The sequence below is a fragment of the Anomaloglossus baeobatrachus genome, chromosome 8 (assembly GCF_048569485.1).
Source record: "Anomaloglossus baeobatrachus isolate aAnoBae1 chromosome 8, aAnoBae1.hap1, whole genome shotgun sequence".
Lineage (NCBI taxonomy): Eukaryota > Metazoa > Chordata > Amphibia > Anura > Aromobatidae > Anomaloglossus > Anomaloglossus baeobatrachus.
In genome coordinates, this window is record NC_134360.1 from 12,026,585 (window position 1) to 12,052,892 (window position 26,308).

The window sequence follows — 26,308 nt, forward strand, 5'->3', positions numbered from 1 at the left end:
TAATGTTTCAAAATTAAGAATGACTTTGGTAAAAGAGGCAAAAATATTGATCTTTATTTTATTTTATTCTATTCCTATTTGCATTCTTTTTTTCTCATGAGCACATACAGTGGCATGCAAAAGTTTGGGCACCCCTGGTCAAAATTACCATTGGGAATAGTTAAGCCAGTTGAAGATGAAATGATCAGTAAAAGACAATAAGTTAAAGATACAGTAACACATTTCCTTTGTATTTTAGGCATGAAAGAAATCTTTTAACATTTTAAAAATTAGAAAAGGGGAAATAAGCCGATGTAAAATTTTGGGCACCCTTGGAAATCTGTGTGCTCAAATAACTTTAACCGAGGCTTCAGACCTTAATTAGCATGTTAGGGTTATGGCTTGTTCATTATCATATTTAGGAAAGGCAGGTGATGCAAATTTCATAGCTTTATAAAAACCCAGCCTCCTCTAACCTTGTGCCAAAAACAGCAGCCATGGGTTCTTCTAAGCAGCTGCCTAGCACTCTGAAAATGGTAGAGGCCACAAAGCAAGGGAAGGCTATAAGAAGATAGCAAAGTGTTTTCAAGTTGCCAATTCCTCAGTTTGAAATGTAATTAAATGACAGTTACCAGAAAGAGTGGAGGTCAAGATAAGGTCTTGCAGATTAAGCTAAATTTCCGTGAGAGCTCCTCGTAGAATTGCTAGAGAGGCAAATCAGAACCCCTGCTTGACTGCAAAAGACCTTCAGGAAGATTTAGCAGACTCTGGAGTTGTGGTACATTGCTATACTGTTCAGAGACACTGAGACAAATATGGCCTTCATGGAAGAGTGATCAGAAGAAAACAAGAAAACCTCTCCTTCATCCTCACCATAAAACTCAGCGTCAGAAGTCTGCAAGAGAGCATCTAACCAAAACTGGGGCATTTTGGAGACAAGTCTTGTGGACCAATGAGGTTAAAATAGAACTCTGTAGCTACAATAATCAAAGATATGTGTGGAGAAAAAAGGGCAGAGAATTTCAGGAAAAGAATATCTCGCCAACCATTAAGCATGGGGGTGGATCAATCATGCTTTGGGGTTGAGTTTCACAGGTAGAGGGAAGAATGGATTCAATGAAATTTCAACAAATTCTTGATGCAAACATAATAACACCATCTGTAAAAAGTTGAAGGAGAAAAGAGGAGAAAAGGGAGAAAAAAGAGGAGAAAAGAGGAGAAAAGAGGAGAAAAGAGGATGGCTTCTACAAATGGATATCATCCTAAACACAAGTCAAAATCCACAATACATGACTTCACGAGGCTTGTTTTTCCACTCCACTCGTGGCTGTTAAAGGCAGATGATAAGTGACTATCCCAACTATCATCTGCCAGCAAAGATGTAGGCTCACATTATGGGTATAATCAATAACTCAGCAATAAGTCACTATAATACTATAGGCATATAACCCGTGGAGAGAAGAAGTGACCGAAACAAAAAAAATGAAATATAAAATTATTTTATTGAATTAATCGGTTAATAAACATGGAACAACAACACAGTAGTAATAAAAGGCAGGGAGATTCCGAGATTGTAGCAGCGGAAACAAGTCTAAAGTGACAGTGCATATACAGAACCTTACATATTACCATACAACATACACATGTAAAGAAAGTGCAGAAAGTGCTGTGCAAATATGCAAAAATACAATAAATGTATGTTGATGGTCGAGGTAAGAAAAGATAGTAAGCTATATTGAAATATAATAGCATACCTGCAGGGTGATATCTAAATAGAGGGAATGGGGTAGTCAAAAATCGCCAAAGGAGATGTCTGCTGGTAATGGCAGGCAAATCACTAGATGGATATACCTCAGTATGTAGGACTGTATGGTCCAAGTGGTCGGTGTATCCGCTGCCGACCCCGACACGTGTTTCGTGACTTCCTCAGGGAGCTGTATACATCATACATCATATATCATTAAGGTATTAAAGGGGTTTTCTTTGCATATGATATCCTTTGTACAGGTCATCAGTATGAATTTGGTAGGGAAAAGACATATACTACCCCTTTCAGTCATCTACTAGCAACTCTGTTGGTGGCGGGAGGTAAACATTAAACAGCTCGGTGTAAATGCCACTGCCGGGTACTAATGATCATCTCCTATTTAACAGAGATGATAACAATTGATGAGTGGGGGTGTCACTGACCAATCGTATAGATGACTTCATGGTCCAGACTGCCCCTTTAAGTATTGCATTCGTCATAGTTGATACTATCGCCTTCTTATTTGGAGTCTTCGTTCTCTGCAAAGTATATAATGGAGACTACACAGTATTTACATTTCTGGACATGTTTCATTTATGATGTGAAATAACTGCTGGTATTTAAGAGATGAATGAGCATTAGCTTTATGGTTTCCCTTTATTGAGGGCTTTGTAGAAATAGCAAATCTTTCAGCAGCTGCTCCCTTTAGACGGAACATTCCGGCAGTGCCTTGTCGCAGGGGTGTTGATTTCCCCTGTTACAGAGGGCTTTGTAAGTCACATGATATTTGCAGAAATACCTTTGCACCTTTCATCGTAGTTTAATATGTTTCATTTTTCTGTACTTTTGATACATCCCTGAATACCATCGGAAATCACAGCTGCGAGAGCCGCCAAATTATCCATAGGTTTCGCCGTCACGATCACTTACCTACACTTCTTTGCCGGCATCAGTGACATTACACAGAGCCCTCGTCTATAATAGAGGGACGTGAATGGAAACCGGAGACTTCGATTGATCTTTACTTTAGCGGAACGTTCATTTCAAAGGACAACGGAAATGTCTGAAATAAAACTGATGAGGACGGTATCTCCGCAGCATCACGACCGGAGAACTTGTCATTAACTCATCATTTCCTCACCGTCACATACCAGCATCTGCTCAATGCCGAGCCTGCGAGCAAAGAACACGGCGTCATTAAAATTCATAGTCCGTGAAACCCAAATTGGATACAATTTTGTACACAAAACAAGTTTGAGCTTTTTATTTGATACATTCTTACAGTACACTGAACACTTCAATACGCTTATTCCTGGGAGATATAATGAGCCGGGACATGAGAGATAAATATATAGATACATATACACAGTGCCTACAAGAGGTATTCAACCCCCTGCAGATTTAGCAGGTTTGATAAGATGCAAATAAGTTAGAGCCTGCAAACTTCAAACAAGAGCAGGATTTATTAACAGATGCATAAATCTTACAAACCAACAAGTTTTGTTGCTCAGTTAAATTTTAATAAATTTTCAACATAAAAGTGTGGGTCAATTATTATTCAACCCCTAGGTTGAATATTTTGTGGAATAACCCTTGTTTGCAATTACAGCTAATAATCGTCTTTTATAAGACCTGATCAGGCCGGCACAGGTCTCTGGAGTTATCTTGGCCCACTCCTCCATGTAGATCTTCTCCAAGTTATCTAGGTTCTTTGGGTGTCTCATGTGGACTTTAATCTTGAGCTCCTTCCACAAGTTTTCAATTGGGTTAAGGTCAGGAGACTGACTAGGCCACTGCAACACCCTGATTTTTTCCCTCTTGAACCAGGCCTTGGTTTTCTTGGCTGTGTGCTTTGGGTCGTTGTCTTGTTGGAAGATGAAATGACGACCCATCTTAAGATCCTTGATGGAGGAGCGGAGGTTCTTGGCCAAAATCTCCAGGTAGGCCGTGCTATCCATCTTCCCATGGATGCGGACCAGATGGCCAGGCCCCTTGGCTGAGAAACAGCCCCACAGCATGATGCTGCCACCACCATGCTTGACTGTAGGGATGGTATTCTTGGGGTTGTATGCAGTGCCATCCAGTGTCCAAACGTCACGTGTGTGGTTGGCACCAAAGATCTCGATCTTGGTCTCATCAGACCAGAGAACCTTGAACCAGTCTGTCTGAGTCCTCCAAGTGATCATGAGCAAACTGTAGATGAGCCTTGACATGACGCTTTGAAAGTAAAGGTACCTTACGGGCTCGTCTGGAATGGAGACCATTGCGGTGGAGTACGTTACTTATGGTATTGACTGAAACCAATGTCCCCACTGCCATGAGATCTTCCCGGAGCTCCTTCCTTGTTGTCCTTGAGTTAGCCTTGACTCTTTGGACAAGCCTGGCCTCGGCACGGGTGGAAACTTTCAAAGGCTGTCCAGGCCGTGGAAGGCTAACAGTAGTTCCATAAGCCTTCCACTTCCGGATTATGCTCCCAACAGTGGAGACAGGTAGGCCCAACTCCTTGGAAAGGGTTTTGTACCCCTTGCCAGCCTTGTGACCCTCCACGATCTTGTCTCTGATGGCCTTGGAATGCTCCTTTGTCTTACCCATGTTGACCAAGTATGAGTGCTGTTCACAAGTTTGGGGAGGGTCTTAATTAGTCAGAAAAGGCTGGAAAAAGAGATAATTAATCCAAACATGTGAAGCTCATTGTTCTTTGTGCCTGAAATACTTCTTAATACTTTAGGGGAACCAAACAGAATTCTTGTGGTTTGAGGGGTTCAATAATAAATGACCCTCTGAATAAACTTTTCACAATTTAAAAAAATAAATAAAAAAAGAAATAACATTCTTTTTTGCTGCATTTCACACTTCCAGGCTGATCTACGGTCCAAATGTCACAATGCCAAGTTAATTCCGAATGTGTAAACCTGCTAAATCTGCAGGGGGTTGAATACTACTTGTAGGCACTGTATATATATATATATATCTATATACAGTTAGGTCCAGAAATCTTTGGCCAGTGACACAATTTTGGCGAGTTGGGCTCTGCATGCCACCACATTGGATTTGAAATGAAACCTCTACAACAGAATTCAAGTGCAGATTGTAACGTTTAATTTGAAGGTTTGAACAAAAATATCTGATAGAAATTGTAGGAATTGTCACATTTCTTTACAAACACTCCACATTTTAGGAGGTCAAAAGTAATTGGACAAATAAACCAAACCCAAACAAAATATTTTTATTTTCAATATTTTGTTGCGAATCCTTTGGAGGCAATCACTGCCTTAAGTCTGGAACCCATGGACATCACCAAACGCTGGGTTTCCTCCTTCTTAATGCAGCCGCAGCCTTCAGGTCTTGCTTGTTTGTGGGTCTTTCCGTCTTAAGTCTGGATTTGAGCAAGTGAAATGCATGCTCAATTGGGTTAAGATCTGGTGATTGACTTGGCCATTGCAGAATGTTCCACTTTTTTGCACTCATGAACTCCTGGGTAGCTTTGGCTGTATGCTTGGGGTCATTGTCCATCTGTACTATGAAGCGCCGTCCGATCAACTTTGCGGCATTTGGCTGAATCTGGGCTGAAAGTATATCCCGGTCCACTTCAGAATTCATCTGGCTACTCTTGTCTGCTGTTATGTCATCAATAAACACAAGTGACCCAGTGCCATTGAAAGCCATGCATGCCCATGCCATCACGTTGCCTCCACCATGTTTTACAGAGGATGTGGTGTGCCTTGGACCATGTGCCGTTCCCTTTCTTCTCCACACTTTTTTCTTCCCATCATTCTGGTACAGGTTGATCTTTGTCTCATCTGTCCATAGAATACTTTTCCAGAACTGAGCTGGCTTCATGAGGTGTTTTTCAGAAAATATAACTCTGGCCTGTCTATTTTTGGAATTGATGAATGGTTTGCATCTAGATGTGAACCCTTTGTATTTACTTTCATGGAGTCTTCTCTTTACTGTTGACTTAGAGACAGATACACCTACTTCACTGAGAGTGTTCTGGACTTCAGTTGATGTTGTGAACGGGTTCTTCTTCACCAAAGAAAGTATGCGGCGATCATCCACCACTGTTGTCATCCGTGGACGCCCAGGCCTTTTTGAGTTCCCAAGCTCACCAGTCAATTCCTTTTTTCTCAGAATGTACCCGACTGTTGATTTTGCTACTCCAAGCATGTCTGCTATCTCTCTGATGGATTTTTTCTTTTTTTTCAGCCTCAGGATGTTCTGCTTCACCTCAATTGAGAGTTCCTTAGACCGCATGTCTGGTCACAGCAACAGCTTACAAATGCAAAACCACATACCTGTAATCAACCCCAGACCTTTTAACTACTTCATTGATTACAGGTTAACAAGGGAGACGCCTTGAGAGTTAATTGCAGCCCTTAGAGTCCCTTGTCCAATTACTTTTGGTCCCTTGAAAAAGAGGAGGCTATGCATTACAGAGCTATGATTCCTAAACCCTTTCTCCGATTTGGATGTGAAAACTCTCATATTGCAGCTGGGAGTGTGCACTTTCAGCCCATATTATATATAGAATTGTATTTCTGAACATGTTTTTGTAAACAGCTAAAATAACAAAACTTGTGTCACTGTCCAAATATTTCTGGACCTAACTGTATCTATCTCTCACGTCCCGGCTCATTATATCTCCCAGGAATAAGCGTATTGAAGTGTTCATACATGCATACATACATACATACATACATACATACATACATACATACATATATCCCGGCTCGGCTTCACTCCTCGGCTGAACTGGGGATCGGTATAGGCAGCAAATATCATGACACCCTTATTGGTGCCGAGGAGATATGCGGCATAGAACGGAAAGTCTCCACTGGAAGAATGGCTTCATTTCTGTCATACGGTGCAGTTTACTCAATTGTATGTGAGCAATTTAAATAAAAATGAAATGTTCCATTAAAATAAGGAATAGGACAAATTTATCATATTCTCGCTGCATTAGTAAACCTGCCATCATTGCTATGTAGTGTTAAAGCGCTTGTCTGGGGCTTAATTAGCAACCATGATGCCACATAACAGTTCGATGGAGACCATTTTCTGCATCAAGTGCGTTAATAACATTTTTTGCCATGAATTCTATTATTATTATTATTCTTTAAAAGCCTTCAGCTTCATCTGGAGCCATTGTGACTTGATGGATAAACGTTCTGTAGGAAGATTGATCTTCTGCAGCCTAGATAGGTCCACCAGGGTCTTCTCCACCTAAATAGGTTCACCAGGGTCTTCTCTGCCTAGATAGTTCCACCAGGGTCTTCTCTGCCTATATAGGTCCACCAGGGTCTTCTCTGTCTAGATAGGTCCACCAGGGTCTTCTCTGTCTAGATAGGTCTACCAGGGTCTATTCCACCTAAATAGGTCCACCTGGGTATTCTCCTCCAAGAGAGGTCCACCAGGGTCTATTCCACCTAAATAGGTCCACCTGGGTCTTCTCCACCTAAATAGGTCCACCAGGATCTTCTCTGCCTAGATAGATCCACCAGGGTCTACTATGCCAAGATAGGTCTACCAGGGTCTTCTCCGCCTAGCTAGGTGCACCAGGGTCTTCTCCGCCCAGATAGGTCCACCAGGGTCTTCTCCGCCTGGTAGATAGGTCCACTAGGGCCTTTTCCGCCTAGATAGGTCCACCAGGGTCTTCTCCGCCTAGATAGGCCCACCAGGGTCTTCTTTGCTTAGATAGGTCTACCAGGGTCTTCTCCGCCTAGCTAGGTGCACCAGGGTCTTCTCCACCCAGATAGGTCCACCAGGGTCTTCTCCGCCTGGTAGATAGGTCCACCAGGATCTTCTCCGCCTAGATAGGTCCACAAGGGCCTTTTCTGCCTAGATAGGTCCACCAGGGTCTTCTCAGCCTAGATAGGCCCACCAGAGTCTTCTCTGCTTAGATAGGCCCACCAGGGTCTTCTCTGCTTAGATAGGCCCACCAGGGTCTTCATAGAATCAAGCCATCGGATTGCTGATCTTCCTCTTTGCTTTGTTTCTTCTAACCGTGATGTCCTTCTCCAGTGATTGCTCTCTTCATATGATGTATAGATGAGTAATGGCTTGGTGATCCTTGCTTCGAGTTTCAAAATTGATTTGTTTGTTCTTCTTGCCATCCATGAGATTGATAACATCCTTCTACAGCACCACATTTCTAAGGCGTTGATTAGAAAACACCAAACTATGTATGAGCCATGTCTTCATCACCAGTGAAATGTTCATCGATTTGAGGACCTTGTGCAGTGACTTCATGGTTGATTTGCCCATAGCTTTTATCCTATTTACTTCAAATGTCATTGCTGCATCTTGAGCGATCATTGATCTGAGTAAGTTTAAGTCCTTTACAACTTCCAGTTCGTTCCCGTCTATCTTAGATGTGTTCCGGTCGTACCTGGCAGTAGTCAGTATCTTTGTCGTCTTTGTATGGAGTAGGAGTCTCATGATTGAGCTTTCCATCTTGACTCTCCGTAATAAGTCCTTCACTCCATCTACACTTGTTGCTCTCAATGTTGTATCGGCTACGTATTTAATAAGGTTGATGATTCATCCAGGAATTTTGATTACTTCTTCTTATTCGGGAAGTCCAGCCTTCCTGAAAATAGCTTCCACATAAATTAAAGAGAAATCAGGACCGGATGCAGCCTTCTCTGACGCCTCACTCTACTTCGAACCAAACTGGGTCACCGTGCTCCGTCCGGACTGTTGCTTCTTGGTGGATGTAAAGGTTCCTGATGAGGCTGTTCTAAAGTGTCTGGTGATCAACGCAGTCAAAGGCTTTGTTGTAGTAGATGAAGCATACCGTAAACAATCTTCTTGTTATATTCTTTGGCCTTTTCCATCATCCATCTAATGTTAGTAATTACATCTATTGTTCCTCGGCCTTTTCTGAATCCTGCTCGTTCCTCTGGCAGCTCTTGGTCACAGTAAGGTTGTAGCTGTCTTTGTAGGATCCTCAGTAGTATTTTGTTGGCATGAGGTATGAGCGCAATAGTCCGATAGTCTCCACAGTCGGTAGAGTCTCCCTTCTTCGGAATAGAAAAAAACACCAATCTTGTTCAGTCCTTGGGCCATTGACCAGTTGTCCAGTTTCGGTTTCTTCCCATATCACCGAGTCGCTCTTGTAGAGATAATACCTGTATCCTTTCCATCTTTCCTTGATCTGTTCTGGCTTATTAGTTTGATCCTGTTGGTGTCTTTCAACATACCAACTCTTGGTTGAAATGTTTGTTGCATCTCTTTGATCTTCTGGTAATCCTACGGACCTACATGATCCACAATCTATTACCCATTACTCATATTTCCTGCACCAGCTATAGTAATCAGTAACTATATCCCAGCTTTGAGAAGAGATGGGTTGTAGGTTCTTGGTATCTTAAGCAGCTGTTTTGACTACTGCCAGTTGGTTATGTCCATGGTTGGGCTTAGAATTTAGCAAATTTAGACTTTTTAATCAAAACCGATTGGCAGTGCGACCCAATAATTTTTAGGTCGTAAGAATCAACACAAGTGCGTCCTTTTTTCATGTATGAGTTTCAGCAGAGTTTAGTCTCAGTTTCATCAGTTTTGATCCGAATTTTTTTTTCTCTAGCTTCTCCAATCATCCAGTCCGTAAAAACCGGACGACACACGGATGGCATCTGAGCGGTGTGAAATTTTTTCTTGGACCTAAAGATTTGCATTTGCAATTTTGCTTCGAAATTCGAATCAATATCGAACACATCTCACATTCGGAGAATATCTCAAGAGTCCCATATATTTGTAATATATTATGTATGTATTATAGATACAAATTCTCTCCTTAAAAATAATAGGTAGTACTCGCCTGTAAAAAAGTAATATCTGAAGGAGCAGCCCTAAGTTGAATTATTTCATTTTTTTGTACAATGTTGCTCTGAGAAGCTACAGTTTAAAATGTGACATAAGACAAAAATAATAACTATTCCCTCTAATTTTAAAAATAGAACAATAATAGAATATTTCAGTCTTAAAAATGTTATTTTAAAATATAAATATCAATTTCTTTTCTTCTCCTATTGGTTAAAAATAATGTGTTGCTTTATTGAATGAGTTGTACTACAGGGATCTGTATGAGGAACGATCACATTTGTATAATTAGAGATTGGAGTTGCAGAAAGGTGGATTTTTGATTTTGAGTATAACAAATTAATTTGTAATTGCAGCCAGCGCTCCGCTGCCACTAGACCAGAGAGGTCTGAATAATTATTAAGTAGATGTTTCACTCCCCCGACCATCAATTGTCCTGGTCTCCATACACATTGGACTGTTGGCTGAATCCATTGATATTAGCAGATTTGGCTGGCATGACGTGTATGGGGGGAGGGCTTAAAGGTGTTGTCCATTACTAGGATTCCACGTTTCTCCCAGGTAAAATAATAACACCTATACTCACCTCCTGTACCAGTGCGGTTCCAGTGGTACCATGGCTTGTGGTGCCAAGGCTCACATGGTTGTGAGATGTCACCCGAGCCCCGCATCCAATTAGCACCGGCTTCTGTTTCCCCCCTTCCGACTAAATGCATTAATCAACTGCACTCACTTCCTGTTGATTGTTTGGTCCAAAGGCGGGGAGAAGGAAGCTGGTGCTGATTGGATGTGGGGCTCGTGTCACGTGAGCCTCGGCTCTGCAAGCTGTGGCATCGCTGGAAGGGTGCCAGTACGGGAGGCGAGTATAGTCTTATGGAAAATGGGGAACTTTCAACCTTTTGAGGCTTTAAATGAGTTGTCCAGAGCTCGGACAATCCCTTCTGATTCCACATGTTTATCCCAGGTAAAATAATAAAGCCAATTATTACAAGTGCCAGCGTCGGTATCCAGGCTTGCAGTGCAAGGGCTCACTTGGGGTTGGGATGCCACGCAAGCCCTTTGTCCAATCAACATCAGTTTCTGTATCCCCACCTACAGACCAAACAAGTTAATCAACAGGAAGTGAGCACGGCGGCTGTGATCACTTCCTGTTTATTGCTCTTTGGTCCGAAGGCGGGGAAATATATTAGCTTATTAGCCGACACTAGTTGGGCATATGGCTCAGGTGACATCACAATCAGACGTGAGCCCTGGCACCGCGAGCCCAGACACTGCTGAAAGGGCTCTGGTACAGGAGGCTTTATTATTTTACCTGGGGGAAACATGTGGATTCAGAAGGTGATGTCCTAGTGATGGACAACCCTCTTAACTTCATGCTTGTCTTTAATGTTGGCAATTGTAATCATAACTCTTCAAATTCATTTAAAGAAACTAATTCAATAAACTGAAGTTATTGTTGGTGCATTGTGAAATACGCCGTCATGATTTACCAAATGGCTCCGCTTGAAATTGCAATTACCAGAATCCTATTTCCATTAGCAATAAACAAATCCGAAGCCATTGATCTAGAAATGCCATAAGCTGTGGCATCAGAACAATGCAGCTGAGCTCACAAGCCCCGGCAGAACCTGATTTCTATCCAGCGATTTGACAATCCATATTTTTCCAAGTGACACTTTCCATTTGCTGTTCTGCATTTTTCCGCATCCTTGCGATGAATTACCCTTTTTAATTATACAACAGCCTTTTACTTTGCATGTAATTTACTGACATATTTGTTGCTTAAGTAGCTTAAACAAATTTATGTCCGCCATCGTTATGTAGATAATCTAAGCCTGGGCTTGCCTCGTGGCTACTGGAGATTCGAGTGGTTGATCCATGGTTTTAGTAGGTTAACGTGAACATTAAACTCTACTCATTGCTAAAGGATTCCCAGCAATTCACAGAATCAGCACAGAATCCACAAAGATGAGATTTATAAAGGTTCATCTATTGGATTTAGATAGTAAAATTGCTCAGGGGATTATATGAGATTGTGAATTGGACAGCAGCGCTCCTGTCAGTCAATGGCTGTGTCTGGTACTGCATCAGTGAATAGGGCTGAAATATAAGACATCTCTGTCACAGGGTATGTAATGACAGAATAGGGGCTCCTAGGCTGTCTCTCAGACTCAAGACCCTGCGCTGTTTCTTATCTCAGTGGTACGCTTGATGGTAGCGAGGTCTGAACCCCCACCGTGACCCTAAGGGGTACTTTGCACGTTGCGACATCGCAAGCCGATGCTGCGATGTCGAGCGCGATAGTCCCCGCACCCGTCGCAGCAGCAATATCTTGTGATAGCTGCCGTAGTGAACATTATCGCTACAGCAGCTTCACATGGACTCACCTGCCCTGCGACCGTCGCTCTGGCCGGCGACCCGCCTCCTTGCTAAGGGGGCGGGTCGTGCGGCGTCATAGCAACGTCACACGGCAGGCGGCCAATAGCAGCGGAGGGGCGGAGATGAGCAGGATGTAAACATCCCGCCCACCTCCTTCCTTCCGCATAGCCGGTGGAGGCAGGTAAGGCGATGTTCTTCGCTCCTGCAGCTTCATACACAGCGATGTATGCTGCCGCAGGAACGAGGAACTACATCGTACCTGTCGCTGCACCGGCATTATGGAAATGTCGGACACTACACCGATGATATGATTACGACGCTTTTGCGTTCGTTAATCGTATCAAAAAGGATTTGCACACTACGATATCGACTGCGACGCTGGATGTGCGTCACTTTAGATTTGACCCCACCGACATTGCACCTGCGATGTCGTACTGTGCAAAGCCGGCTTAACTCCTGTCTGAGCCCTGATCTTACTCAAGACCCTGCGCTGTGTTTGCCATTGTCAATGTGGCCTGCCTTTGTTAATGTGGCCTGCACTTGTCAATGTGGCCTGCACTTGTCAATGTGGCCTGCACTTGTCAATGTGGCCTGCTCTTGTCAATGTGGCCTGCTCTTGTCAATGTGGCCTGCTCTTGTCAATGTGGCCTGCACTTGTCAATGTGGCCTGCACTTGTCAATGTGGCCTGCTCTTGTCAATGTGGCCTGCTCTTGTCAATGTGGCCTGCTCTTGTCAATGTGGCCTGCACTTGTCAATGTGGCCTGCTCTTGTCAATGTGGCCTGCACTTGTCAATGTGGCCTGCACTTGTCAATGTGGCCTGCACTTGTCAATGTGGCCTGCACTTGTCAATGTGGCCTGCTCTTGTCAATGTGACCTGCTCTTGTCAATGTGGCCTGCTCTTGTCAATGTGGCCTGCACTTGTCAATGTGGCCTGCACTTGTCAATGTGGCCTGCTCTTGTCAATGTGGCCTGCTCTTGTCAATGTGGCCTGCTCTTGTCAATGTGGCCTGCACTTGTCAATGTGGCCTGCTCTTGTCAATGTGGCCTGCACTTGTCAATGTGGCCTGCCCTTGTTAATGTGGCCTGCCCTTGTCAATGTGGCCTGCACTTGTCAATGTGGCCTGCTCTTGTCAATGTGGCCTGCTCTTGTCAATGTGGCCTGCCCTTGTTAATGTGGCCTGCCCTTGTCAATGTGGCCTGCACTTGTCAATGTGGCCTGCTCTTGTCAATGTGGCCTGCCCTTGTTAATGTGGCCTGCACTTGTCAATGTGGCCTGCACTTGTCAATGTGGCCTGCTCTTGTCAATGTGGCCTGCTCTTGTCAATGTGGCCTGCACTTGTCAATGTGGCCTGCACTTGTCAATGTGGCCTGCTCTTGTCAATGTGGCCTGCACTTGTCAATGTGGCCTGATCTTGTCAATGTGGCCTGCACTTGTCAATGTGGCCTGCCCTTGTCAATGTGGCCTGCTCTTGTCAATGTGGCCTGCCCTTGTTAATGTGGCCTGCACTTGTCAATGTTGCCTGCACTTGTCAATGTGGCCTGCACTTGTCAATGTGGCCTGCCCTTGTCAATGTGGCCTGCTCTTGTCAATGTGGCCTGCCCTTGTCAATGTGGCCTGCACTTGTCAATGTTGCCTGCACTTGTCAATGTTGCCTGCACTTGTCAATGTGGCCTGCACTTGTCAATGTTTCCTGCTCTTGTCAATGTTTCCTGCTCTTGTCAATGTGGCCTGCCCTTGTTAATGTGGCCTGCACTTGTCAATGTTGCCTGCACTTGTCAATGTGGCCTGCACTTGTCAATGTGGACTTCCCTTGTCAATGTGGCCTGCACTTGTCAATGTTTCCTGCTCTTGTCAATGTGGACTGCCCATGTTCAGTTTGGTAAAATCCACTTTTATGAAAATCCAAATAAATACTATAAAGAAATATGGCCTCCACTCACCATACGTTTAAAAACTTCAAATAACCCAATTTTTTTCCACTTATTTATTTATTTGACTCATTAAAGGGGTTGTCACTACTTTTACATCGATGGGTCATTAATGTTTGATTGGCTGGGGTCTGACAACAGGCATCCCCGCTGATCAGCTGTTCTCAGGGCTCATGGCAGCAGGCAGCTGGAAATACTCAGTTCTACAGCTGCCTCGTCTTCTGATAGCGGCCGTGGCTGGGCACTGCACATCCACCTCCTATTGGTTTGAATGTGCAGTACCCGGCTGTGGCTGCTATCAGAAGATGGTGAAGCTAAAGAACTGAGCATTTCCGGCTGCCTGCTAACGCTGCCAGGACCAAGAACAGCTGATCTTTGGGGGTGCCAGATGTGGAACCATGGCCGATCAGACATTAATGACCTATCCTAAGAATAAGCCATCATTTTGAAAGTAGTGGACAACCCCTTTAATATGGCACCATTAATTTCCACAGCACTTTACAGACATCATCACTGTCCCCACTGCGGCTCACAATCTACATTCCCTATCATTATGTATGGGAGGAAAACGGAGAAACCAGAGGAAACCCACATATTCATTGGACCGCCATATTCCGGAGCATGAAATTGCCAGACCTGCTGATTAGACCATCTAGTTCCAGAGAGAAGAATCTCAGACACGATCATCGGGATCTTCTGTACTGGCGCTCGGTCGGCCCAAGATTCTGATACTGGGATTGGAGAGTCTACTTTACTTTTTGTTGCTTCCATCGTCTGCCGTGTTTTCAGATATAATCGGCTGGGGGCAGTTCCACTAGCCACGCCACTTATGTAGGTGTCACGATTCTTCGGCTGACACCTATGACGCCTGGCTCGCCTGGCTGTGCGTTCCCCAGTTCTCTATGAGACAGTTGTTACCAGACTCTTCTGACGGCAATTTATATTCTTGCTGAACAAAAAGATCAGCTGCTGAAAATGACCCGGCGGAAGGAATCCATCTCTACCTTACGTCATCCGTTGGGGAGAGTCAGTAGACATTAGATGGTTAGGCGATTCTCCGAAATCTGGACAACTTTTACTTACCACCCACAAAAGAGGTTTTTTTCTTCTTTTATCAAAATGAATTATGGTTATCGGGAGTTCCATGTAAGACTTGTTAAAAAATGTACAGTACTGACCAAAAGTTTGGACACACCTTCTCATTCAAAGAGTTTTCTTTATTTTCAGGACTCTGAAAATTGTAGATTCATATTGAGGGCATCAAAACTATGATGAAAACATGTGGAATGAAATAGTTAAAGTGTGAAACAACTGAAAATATGTCTTATATTCTAGGTTCTATAAAGTAGCCTCCTTTTGCTTGATTACTACTTTGCACACTCTTGGCATTCTCTTGATTAGCTTCAAGAGGTAGTCACCGGAAATGGTTTTCCAACAGTCTTGAAGGAGTTCCCAGAGATGCTTAGCACTTGTTGGCCCTTCTGCCTTCTCTCTGTGGTCCAGCTCACCCCAAACCATCTCGATTGGGTTCAGGTCTGGTGACTGTGAAGACCAGGTCATCTGGCATAGCACCCCATCACTCTCCTTCTTAGTCACATAGCCCTTACACAGCCTGGAGGTGTGTTTGGGGTCATTGTCCTGTTGAAAAATAAATGATGGTCCAACTAAACGCAAACCGGATGGAATAGCACGCCGCTGCAAGATGCTGTGGTAGCCATGCGGGTTCTGTATGTCTTCAATTTTGAATAAATCCCCAACAGTGTCACCAGCAAAGCCCCCCCACACCATCACACCTCTTCCACCATGCTTCACGGTGGGAACCAGCCATGTAGAGTCCATACGTTCACCTTTTCTCCAAAGACACGGTGGTTGGATCCAAAGATCTCACATTTGGACTCATCAGAGCAAAGCACAGATTTCCACTGGTCTAATGCCCATTCCTTGTGTTGTTTAGCCCAAACCAGTCTCTTCTGCTTGTTGCCTGTCCTTAGCAGTGGTTTCCTAGTAGCTATTTTACCATGAAGGCTGCTGCACAAAGTCTCCTCTTAACAGTTGCTCTAGAGATGAGAAGGTGTGTCCAAACTTTTGGTCTGTACTGTATGTTACAATGTAACAAATGCAAAGACATGTATGTTACAATTTGGCTGTAGAGTTGACTCGGGCTCGATTGTCTAAACTTCCCATCCGACCCTACAATGAAAGGCTGCAACTTTATTCATCTCTCCATGTCTTGTTGAGACCTTTGTAACATTCGTCGTTAATTATTATTTGTTTATTCTTTTTTTTAGCACTTCAGGGAGCACTTAGATAAACTTTCAGCCAAAGGGATTGGGATGCTGGACATAGCACTGAACGAGGCCTTCGATTTACTGAATGAGGTTAGTATTGCACCTATAGCACCTTCATTTATAGTGTTAATATCTTTTATTTCATAGACTATAACAGTAAATGATGGGGTCCGACATCTTTGACTTTGATGTCTTAAGGGGAATGTATCACCAGTTTATGTTATTTAGTACAAAAGGAAACATCTATCTTCATCACTGACTTTATAATCCTTAAAAACAGTCTCTCACCAGATTTTTTTGCTTCCCAGTCTAAAGGCAGCATAAATTAACGGCAGAGATTTCTGTGCAGTGGCATTTATAGAGCTTTTTGTGATGACTGTCACTAGGTGGCGCTGGACACTACTTGCATGCAGTAAATAGAGAGGTAGTCAGACAGGCCAAGACCATAAACCAGGAGGGCACAAAAGTACACCGGGAGCAGACAGAAACAAGGTCAAAATACAAGCCGAAGGTCAGGGTTCCAGGAGAGTACATACCAAAATACAGGGAGCAGGCGAGGATGTGGTCAGGAGGAAGTCTGAGGTCATAAGCCGGGAAGTCACAACAGAAATAGGAGGGGACAGACAAAGACGGTATCTGAACACTGAGCACCATGGGAGCCAACAGCACAACTGTAACCAGAAAGTACGAATGGCAGAGTCCGGAGCTAACACGCTCCCTAATGATACAGAGCGATCACCGGGAACGAGAAGCATCTGCGAGAGCACCTCCCAGGACCAGCATGAAACAACCAGCAGAGCATTCAACCTGCAAAATGCTCTGCACCATAAGCAACACATACCGGCTCTGCAGGAGAGCACAGCAGAATAATACAGATTGGTCTGCACATAGAAATTATGACATTTTTGCTGTAGTTTTTATAAAAATGCGGGGTTTTTTTGCAAATCTAATTATAAGGACTAGCACTCTAGAATAAAGTCACTGCATAGAAGCAATATGGCATACCAGAACAAGATAACCATGAGGACTGGAAATTTGACACTTGATGAATTGATTATTACACCAGTAAAATAGGATAATAGACGTTATCCCAACGTTTCGCTATCAGTCAGCTTTTTCAGGGGTATCTGTGGTGGAGCCGCCGGTATCCTAACGCATCGGTTGCTGTGATGTGGCTAGGTTCTCTTATTTGCAAATCTTGTCCACTCAGTATTTATCGTCTGCTTCCTATAGTCAACCTGTGAGGACAATTTTACTACTGAAACTAGTTGTTTGGATCTATGTACAGGAATTAGGCAAGGGAATTGCACTTCCAGAATAATTTACATATGGCTTCATTGACTTCTCAGCACTGACACATCAGACTTCTACAAGACCGGTTGTAGACTTTTTAGGGCCACTCCACTAGTTTCAGTGGTAGAATCAATGCTAATTGATAATGATCAGGATTTACCATAGTAGACATAGCGTTTTAGAGTTTAACATTGCCCTTCGTTATTTGCATGTGTCATTTCTTTGCAGTTCAATCACACAGGAGAGGGAAGCATCTGCAGCCAAGCCATAATGTTAATCGCTGATGGAGCCGTTGACACCTACGATACAATATTTGCCAAGTACAACTGGCCGGACAGAAAGGTGAGCTCATAACTGAGGAGCCGGGAATACAGGAGATCGGGGTAGAGATGAATTTGAGAATATCGGAGAAACATACTGGAACTAAAGTGACCAAAATAGTGCAACGGTGGCTTCCAACACCAGATCCAGGCTTACTTCATGGTTGTGATGAACTTTATGCTGCTCAGTTAAAAAGTGCAAGATACAGCAACATGAAGGGATCTATAGTGTAGATTAGTGATAAGCGGGCACTACCATGCTCGGGTGCTCTGTACTGGTAACTAGTGATGAGCGGGCACTACCATGCTCGGGTGCTCAGTACTGGTAACTAGTGATGAGCGGGCACTACCATGCTCGGGTGCTCAGTACTTGTAACTAGTGATGAGCGGGCACTACCATGCTCGGGTGCTCAGTATTGGTAACTAGTGATGAGCGGGCACTACCATGCTCGGGTGCTCTGTACTAGTAACTAGTGATGAGCGGACACTACCATGCTCGGGTGCTCAGTACTGGTAACTAGTGATAAGCGGGCACTACCATGCTCGGGTGCTCTGTACTGGTAACTAGTGATGAGCGGGCACTACCATGCTCGGGTGCTCCATACTGGTAACTAGTGATGAGCGGGCACTACCATGCTCGGGTGCTCTGTACTGGTAACTAGTGATGAGCGGGCACTACCATGCTCGGGTGCTCCGTACTGGTAACTAGTGATGAGCAGGCACTACCATGCTCGGGTGCTCTGTACTGGTAACTAGTGATGAGCAGGCACTACCATGCTCGGGTGCTCAGTACTGGTAACTAGTGATGAGCGGGCACTACCATGCTCGGGTGCTAAGTACTGGTAACTAGTGATGAGCGGGCACTACCATGCTCGGGTGCTCTGTACTGGTAACTAGTGATGAGCGGGCACTACCATGCTCGGGTGCTCTGTACTGGTAACTAGTGATGAGCGGGCACTACCATGCTCGGGTGCTCAGTACTGGTAACTAGTGATGAGCGGACACTACCATGCTCAGGTGCTCAGTACTGGTAACTAGTGATGAGCAGGCACTACCATGCTCGGGTGCTCAGTACTGGTAACTAGTGATGAGCGGGCACTACCATGCTCGGGTGCTCCGTACTGGTAACTAGTGATAAGCGGGCACTACCATGCTCGGGTGCTCTGTACTGGTAACTAGTGATGAGCGGGCACTACCATGCTCGGGTGCTCAGTACTGGTAACTAGTGATGAGCGGGCACTACCATGCTCGGGTGCTCAGTACTTGTAACTAGTGATGAGCGGGCACTACCATGCTCGGGTGCTCAGTATTGGTAACTAGTGATGAGCGGGCACTACCATGCTCGGGTGCTCTGTACTAGTAACTAGTGATGAGCGGACACTACCATGCTCGGGTGCTGAGTACTGGTAACTAGTGATAAGCGGGCACTACCATGCTCGGGTGCTCTGTACTGGTAACTAGTGATGAGCGGGCACTACCATGCTCGGGTGCTCCGTACTGGTAACTAGTGATGAGCGGGCACTACCATGCTCGGGTGCTCTGTACTGGTAACTAGTGATGAGCGGGCACTACCATGCTCGGGTGCTCCGTACTGGTAACTAGTGATGAGCAGGTACTACCATGCTCGGGTGCTCTGTACTGGTAACTAGTGATGAGCAGGCACTACCATGCTCGGGTGCTCAGTACTGGTAACTAGTGATGAGCGGGCACTACCATGCTCGGGTGCTCTGTACTGGTAACTAGTGATGAGCGGGCACTACCATGCTCAGGTGCTCTGTACTGGTAACTAGTGATGAGCGGGCACTACCATGCTCGGGTGCTCAGTACTGGTAACTAGTGATGAGCGGGCACTACCATGCTCGGGTGCTCAGTACTGGTAACTAGTGATGAGCGGGCACTACCATGCTCGGGTGCTCAATACTGGTAACTAGTGATGAGCGGGCACTACCATGCACAGGTGCTCAGTACTGGTAACTAGTGATAAGCGGGCACTACCATGCTTGGGTGCTCTGTACTCGTAACTAGTGATGTGCGGGCACTACCATGCTCGGGTGCTCTGTACTGGTAACTAGTGATGAGCGGGCACTACCATGCTCGGGGGCTCAGTACTGGTAACTAGTGATGAGCGGGCACTACCATGCTCAGGTGCTCAGTACTGGTAACTAGTGATGAGCGGACACTACCATGCTCGGGTGCTCTGTACTGGTAACTAGTGATGAGCGAGCACTACCATGCTCATGTGCTCTGTACTGGTAACTAGTGATGAGTGGGCACTACCATGCTCAGGTGCTCAGTACTGGTAACTAGTGATGAGCGGGCACTACCATGCTCGGGTGCTCTGTACTGGTAACTAGTGATGAGCGGGCACTACCATGCTCGGGTGCTCTGTACTCGTAACTAGTCATGAGCGGCCACTACCATGCTCAGGTGCTCAGTACTGGTAACTAGTGATGAGCGGGCACTACCATGCTCGGGTGCTCTGTACTCGTAACTAGTCATGAGCGGCCACTACCATGCTCAGGTGCTCAGTACTGGTAACTAGTGATGAGCGGGCACTACCATGCTCGGGTGCTCAGTACTGGTAACTAGTGATGAGTGTGCACTACCATGCTCGAGTTCTCAGTACTGGTAACTAGTGATGAGCGAGCACTACCATGCTCGGGTGCTCAGTACTGGTAACTAGTGATGAGTGGGCACTACCATGCTTGGGTGCTCAGTACTGGTAACTAGTGATGTGCGGGCACTACCATGCTCGGGTGCTCTGTACTGGTAACTAGTGATGAGCGGGCACTACCATGCTCGGGGGCTCAGTACTGGTAACTAGTGATGAGCGGGCACTACCATGCTTGGGTGCTCAGTACTGGTAACTAGTGATGAGCGGGCACTACTATGCTCGGGTGCTCAGTACTGGTAACTAGTGATGAGCGGGCACTACCATGCTCGAGTGATCAGTGATGAGTAGGTATTTTGAAATTCAAATTTTTAGGCTTCAATAAATGTTTCCCCAAAATTTGATTTGTGGTGGATAAAATTGTGCATATCTCAATATTGGAAAGTTTTCATTTTTTGGAAAGTACACATGAGGAAGAGGAGTGAGAGAAACATGTTGACCATAAGAGCTTACACTCTACAGAATAGAGAGAGGACACCACTGACTATAAGAGCTGCCACTCTACAGGAGAAAGAGGACCTCACTGAGCATAAGAGCTTACACTCTACAGGAGAGAGAGGACCCCGCTGAGCATAAGAGCTTACACTCTACAGGAGAGAGAGGACCCCGCTGAGCATAAGAGCTGACACTCTACAGGAGAGAGGGACTTACTTGGTGACTCTGGAGATAGAACATGACTCTTCCTTACAGACTGTGCTGCACTTGGACCTCCTGATCTGTGATGTCCTCGGTACTGACCACCGCTGTACAAGGTGTGATAATCCGCTAGATGTCATGACTGCAGGGTATGAGGAGGAGGCCACGAGGCCAAATGATATCAGCCCAATGTCTGATGCTGTTAGGACCGGGAGGACGGGTAGGCCCAGGAGGTGGATCCACTGGGCTGAACACCTCACCGAGGGCGAGGTGCCCGGTAGCCGGAGCACTATGGGTAGCAGGACAGTCCGTTCAGAGGAGTGGAGTGAAGAAGTCCCTGGGACCACGGAGTCTCTGAAGGCAGTCCGGGTGACGGAGCTCAGGTTCGGAGGCCGAGATGATGGCAGGCAGAATCCGGAACCAACGGAGCGAGGAGGTGGGTCACCACACGGATCCGGAGACGGTAGGGACTGACGAGACGGCGGACAGTCACCGTTCGTGGTTCAGGAATCGTCTGGACCGGTTGGCGAGGCAGGAACGACTCTACAAGAGAGATATGTGAGTACGAGGCAAAACACAGAAAGACCTGACCCCTAGCTTAGGAAACACGAAGAACAGGCCCCGCCCACTTGGAAAGGAACCCCCTATATACCCTGCACCTGAATCTTCAATATCCTGTTGGAGGACGCTGGCCCTTTAAGAAAAGGTCAATGACCGCGTGCGCGCCCTAATGCGCATGCGCGAGGCCCGGGTGCCAGAAGCCAGAGCAGGGAGCCGTGCACAGGAGGCAGGAGCGTTCAGCATCGCAGATGGGTGCCGGGACCGAGGATCGGGTTGCCTGGAGGACGCAGGTGAGTATGCATGGAGGCCGTGGAGCGGGGGACGCCTTGCAAAGGAGCCGGGGAGCGTGGCAGGGGAGCCGGGGAGCGTGGCCGGGGAGTCGGGGAGCGTGGAAGGGGAGCCGGTGAGCGTGACAGATGCTTCTGTAGTGTGGGAAATGATGTCGGGCAAGTTTGTTTTTTCTAATATCAAAGGGTTTGAATTGTGTGAAACCACAAATTTCAGGAAATGTGACTCAGACTTGGTCCTTTGAAGATGGATCTGCTCATCTCCAGTACCCTTCATCTTGTGGTCCAGCAGCAGATCCATTCTCTGTGCATTAGTTGCAATGTTGATGCACACATCACTGCTGCAGACAATTACTAAGCTAATTGCCACGTGCCATCCACATCATCAGCTGATGGGCTCAGTGACTGGATGCAGCGTTGTGGTGCGGTATTGTCGAGATGTCAGCATTGCAGACAATACACCAAGAACAGAGCAGTGGTGGAGAGCGGATGAGGGGAGGATGAGCGCTATCTGTTTGTTGCTTTTCATTTCTGCAATCACTGATCACCACATTTATGAAAGTGGAAAACCCCTTTAAGTGGTTGAGATAATTACACATCAACAGTGTGATGCTCGACACTATGTGGCGCTAGATACTACTTGTGTGTAGTGTGAACGGAGAGGTAGTCAGACAAGCTGGGATCAGAAACCAGAGGGACACGACAGGACACAGGGAGCAGACAAAAATGTGGTCAAGATACAAGCCGAGGGTCTGGATTACAGAACAGTACGTATAGGATACAGAGAGCAGGAGGAGACGTTGTCAGGAGGAGGTCCGAGGTCAAAAGCCAGGAGTTAACAACAAAGTTAGGGGAGTGGGCAGAGCAGAGTCGACTACAGTCCAAGGTTGAGAAGCCAAGATCAGATAACTGTATACAAACGGGAGCCATGAGCACTTACTGCGGAACCAAGAAATATGACTGGTGATGTTCTGGGCGAGCATAAGCCGAGCAGTCAGCCAGAACGAGGAGCATCTGAGTAAGCCCCTACCAGCACCAGCATAGGACCCAATTCTGAGAAACAACCTGTCTATAGGAGCTCAAGACAAACAGCAGAGCATCTAACCCTGCAAAATGCTCTGCACGACGGAACAGGCAAGTACGGATAGGAGAGCATGACAGAACATCACAGAGCACAAAATGCTCCGCAAATTGGAACCGTGACAAACAGACTGTTTCCAGGTCATTTTGTAACTTCTCATTGCTGCTGGAGACAATGGAATATCTTGGCCATTACTTCTAAAGTTAATTATCCTGGCTCTCACAAGTCTCATGATAACAAATCATATTAGATGTAACCGGGGAGAGATCGGGTGTATGCCGCGTTATCACCAGAAAAAAACTATGTTGATTATTTCATCTCTTATTTTATTCAGGTCGACGCGTTTCAGAGACTGTTCATTTTTCCTTAATGTCCTGATCGCTCCCCCGTTAGCATTCCGGGGCTGCGGCTGTCGCCATTTTTTATGTGTGTTTAGGAGTTGTGACTGGCACAACCTCGACTTATCTGTTACCTTACCTGGTAAGACGCTATTCTGCGCTTCCATCCACACTATTTCCAACAAATCATTTTAGAAACAACCACATTTACTTTTGTAAATTTTAGATTTCATATTTATAGTAAACTAGCTGTAGTACCCGGCGTTGCCCAGGATAGTAACGGTCTCTCTGTCTCTCTCCCAGTCTGTCTGTCTGTCTGTGTCTTATGTCTGTCTCTGTGTCTCTGTCTGTCTGTATCAGTCTCTCTCTCTGTCTCTGTATCAGTCTCTCTGTGTCTGTCTTTCTCTCTCTGTCTGTCAGTCTCTTTCCCAGTCTGTCTCATTCCAGGTCTGTCTCGTTTCAGGTCTGTCTCGTTCCAGGTCTGTCTTGTTCGAGATCTCTCTCTTTCCCAGTCTGTTTCTTTCCCCGTCTGTCTCATTCCAGGTCTGTCTCTTTCCACGTCTGTCTCTTTCCACGTCTGTCTCTTTCCACGTCTGTCTCTTTCCCCGTCTGTCTCTTTCTCTGTCTGTCTCTTTCTCCGTCTGTCTCTTTCCCCGTCTGTCTCTTTCCCCGTCTGTCTCTTTCTCCGTCTGTCTCTTTCTCCGTCTGTCTCTCTCTTTCCTTATCTCTGTCTCTTTCCTTGTCTCTGTCTCTTTCCCAATATGTCTCTTTCCCCATCTGTCTCTTTCCAGGTCTGTCTCTTTCCACATGTCTCTTTCTACGTCTGTCTCTTTCCACGTCTGTTTCTTTCCTTCTCTCTGTCTCTTTCCTGGTCTCTGTCTCTTTTCCCATCTGTCACTTTCCCCATCTGTCTCTTACCCGTCTGTCTTTTTCAATATATGTCTCTTTCCCCGTCTGTCTCTTTCCCCATCTGTCTCTTTCCCCATCTGTCTCTTTCCCCGTCTGTCTCTTTCCCCGTCTGTCTCTTTCCCCGTCTGTCTCTTTCCCCGTCTGTCTCGTTCCAGGTCTGTCTCGTTCCAGGTCTGTCTCGTTCCAGGTCTGTCTCGTTCCAGGTCTGTCTCTTTTCCCATCTGTCTCTTTTCCCATCTGTCTCTTTTCCCATCTGTCTCTTTTCCCATCTGTCTCTTTTCCCTTGTCTCTGTCTCTTTCCGCGTCTGTTTCTTTCCCCGTCTGTCTCTTTCCACGTCTGTCTCTTTCCCTGTCTGTCTCTGTGTCCGTCTCTTTACTTGTCTGTCTCTTTCCCTGTCTCTTTCCCTGTCTCTGTCTCTTTTCCTGTCTGTCTGTGTCTCTCTGCCTCCGTCTGTCTCTTTCCCTGTCTGTTTCTTTCTGTCTCTCTCTATCTATCTCTCCACCGACATCATATTACCTCACACATAAGCTTCTTATACTAACAATTTATTGTGTTCCTATAGCAACCAATCACAGCTCCTATTAATAACCTAATAGCTCGCAGCTCCATTGACTTTAATGGAGGCAGATTTTTTGGAGAGTAACTGTAAAGCGTGGGGTTAAATTTTCCTGTCAAAATATAGTCCATTACGTTCCCTGGGTCATATGAGTTGTCTGTGCAAAATTTCGTGATTGTAAATGCGACGGTGTGAATGTCTTTAGCGGACATACACACACACACACAAACACACATACACACACACATACATACATACATACATACATACACTCAGCTTTATATATTAGATGTTCCTTAAAATTTTCCAGTAGAGCATGACCAGGTGATGCTGATGACCCCGATGACGATATTGGAATATCCCAACGCTTTATCCTCATTTTCCATCTTTTCTGCCACGTCAAAGAACGTAAAGCCCAGTCCTCCGGTTCTACACTTGTCCAGACTTCAGAAGTTGTAGACAAGTCGGTGAAATCATCTTCACCGGGACGGGAGGAACCACTTTGGATTACATTGTGTGTGAAGGATGATTAAAGAACATCAAAAGCAGTGACGGGGATAATTGGTGTAAGATGACAAAATGCAGACAATTGTCTGTGATCTTTATTTTTACAAAACCCCACAAAGAAGCTGGTAAATGATTTCCTCCCGTGGGACGAGGGAAAATACATTTCGGGGGTTTGTGATTGTAAGTATCACAATGTGGAATTATTATGTTCCGGATGTTCTCCTCCTTTACGCCACCGTCTGTTAATAATAAACTCTTTACACAAGTTTTGAAATAACACGGAAATCATTCAGGATGATTTATTCAATGGCGAGATACAAAAACAGCGGATGATTTATAGCTCGGGACAAACACCAAACCCTTTCTGTTTTGGTTCCGTCGGAATTGCCCCTCGGCTCCGTCTGTAGATTTGGTTTTCTTTCACTCCTCGTTGGCTTTTCTTTTTGTTTGGTTTATAACTTTTTTATTTGTGTATTTAGTTTTAGTGGAGTTTCGTTTACTATTATTCAAGATGTCAGGAACCGAGGTCTGGATCGTAATTTGTAAGGTCCTTTCACACGGGCAATAATCTGACCATAGACGAGATACCTGCAGACAGTTGTCTCCTGTCTCCCCCATTCACACCAGTGTTCCTTATACGCTTTATCGAAGGGGAGAATGGAGAAGAACATTACCAGACAAATAAAAGGAGATTAAATTCCTACTGCCTGGTCCTAATCATTCCCCACGAGCTCCCCATACACACCAGGTGGTCGTCCTTTCGAAATCAATGGGTTCATAGGGGTCCACCAGTGACATTGACTCTGGAGGTCACTGGTCAACTACATGCAGATATTACATTCACAAATTTACCTATACTTCTTTAAGTTTGTAAAATTAATGCGGAGATGCCTCCTATGTCTGTACATAGTGAAACAAGTGTATTGCGCCAACTACTGATCATGTTTGGGGAGTAAGTGATAAACTACTGCAAATGGGCCCACCAGAGGATTCTCCTGTCCTC

The 26,308-nt window shown here is 45.4% G+C and overlaps 1 protein-coding gene across 1 annotated transcript in view; it reads left to right on the plus strand.

The window, feature by feature from the left end:
• The window catches only part of CACNA2D3 (calcium voltage-gated channel auxiliary subunit alpha2delta 3), a 1,156,773-nt gene that overhangs the window by 521,211 nt on the left and 609,254 nt on the right, over nt 1–26,308 (plus strand). The window contains exons 10-11 of the mRNA XM_075321303.1: nt 16,146–16,235; nt 17,667–17,780. Coding sequence (XP_075177418.1) covers nt 16,146–16,235; nt 17,667–17,780 — 204 coding nt within the window. The remainder of the gene's footprint in view (nt 1–16,145; nt 16,236–17,666; nt 17,781–26,308) is intronic.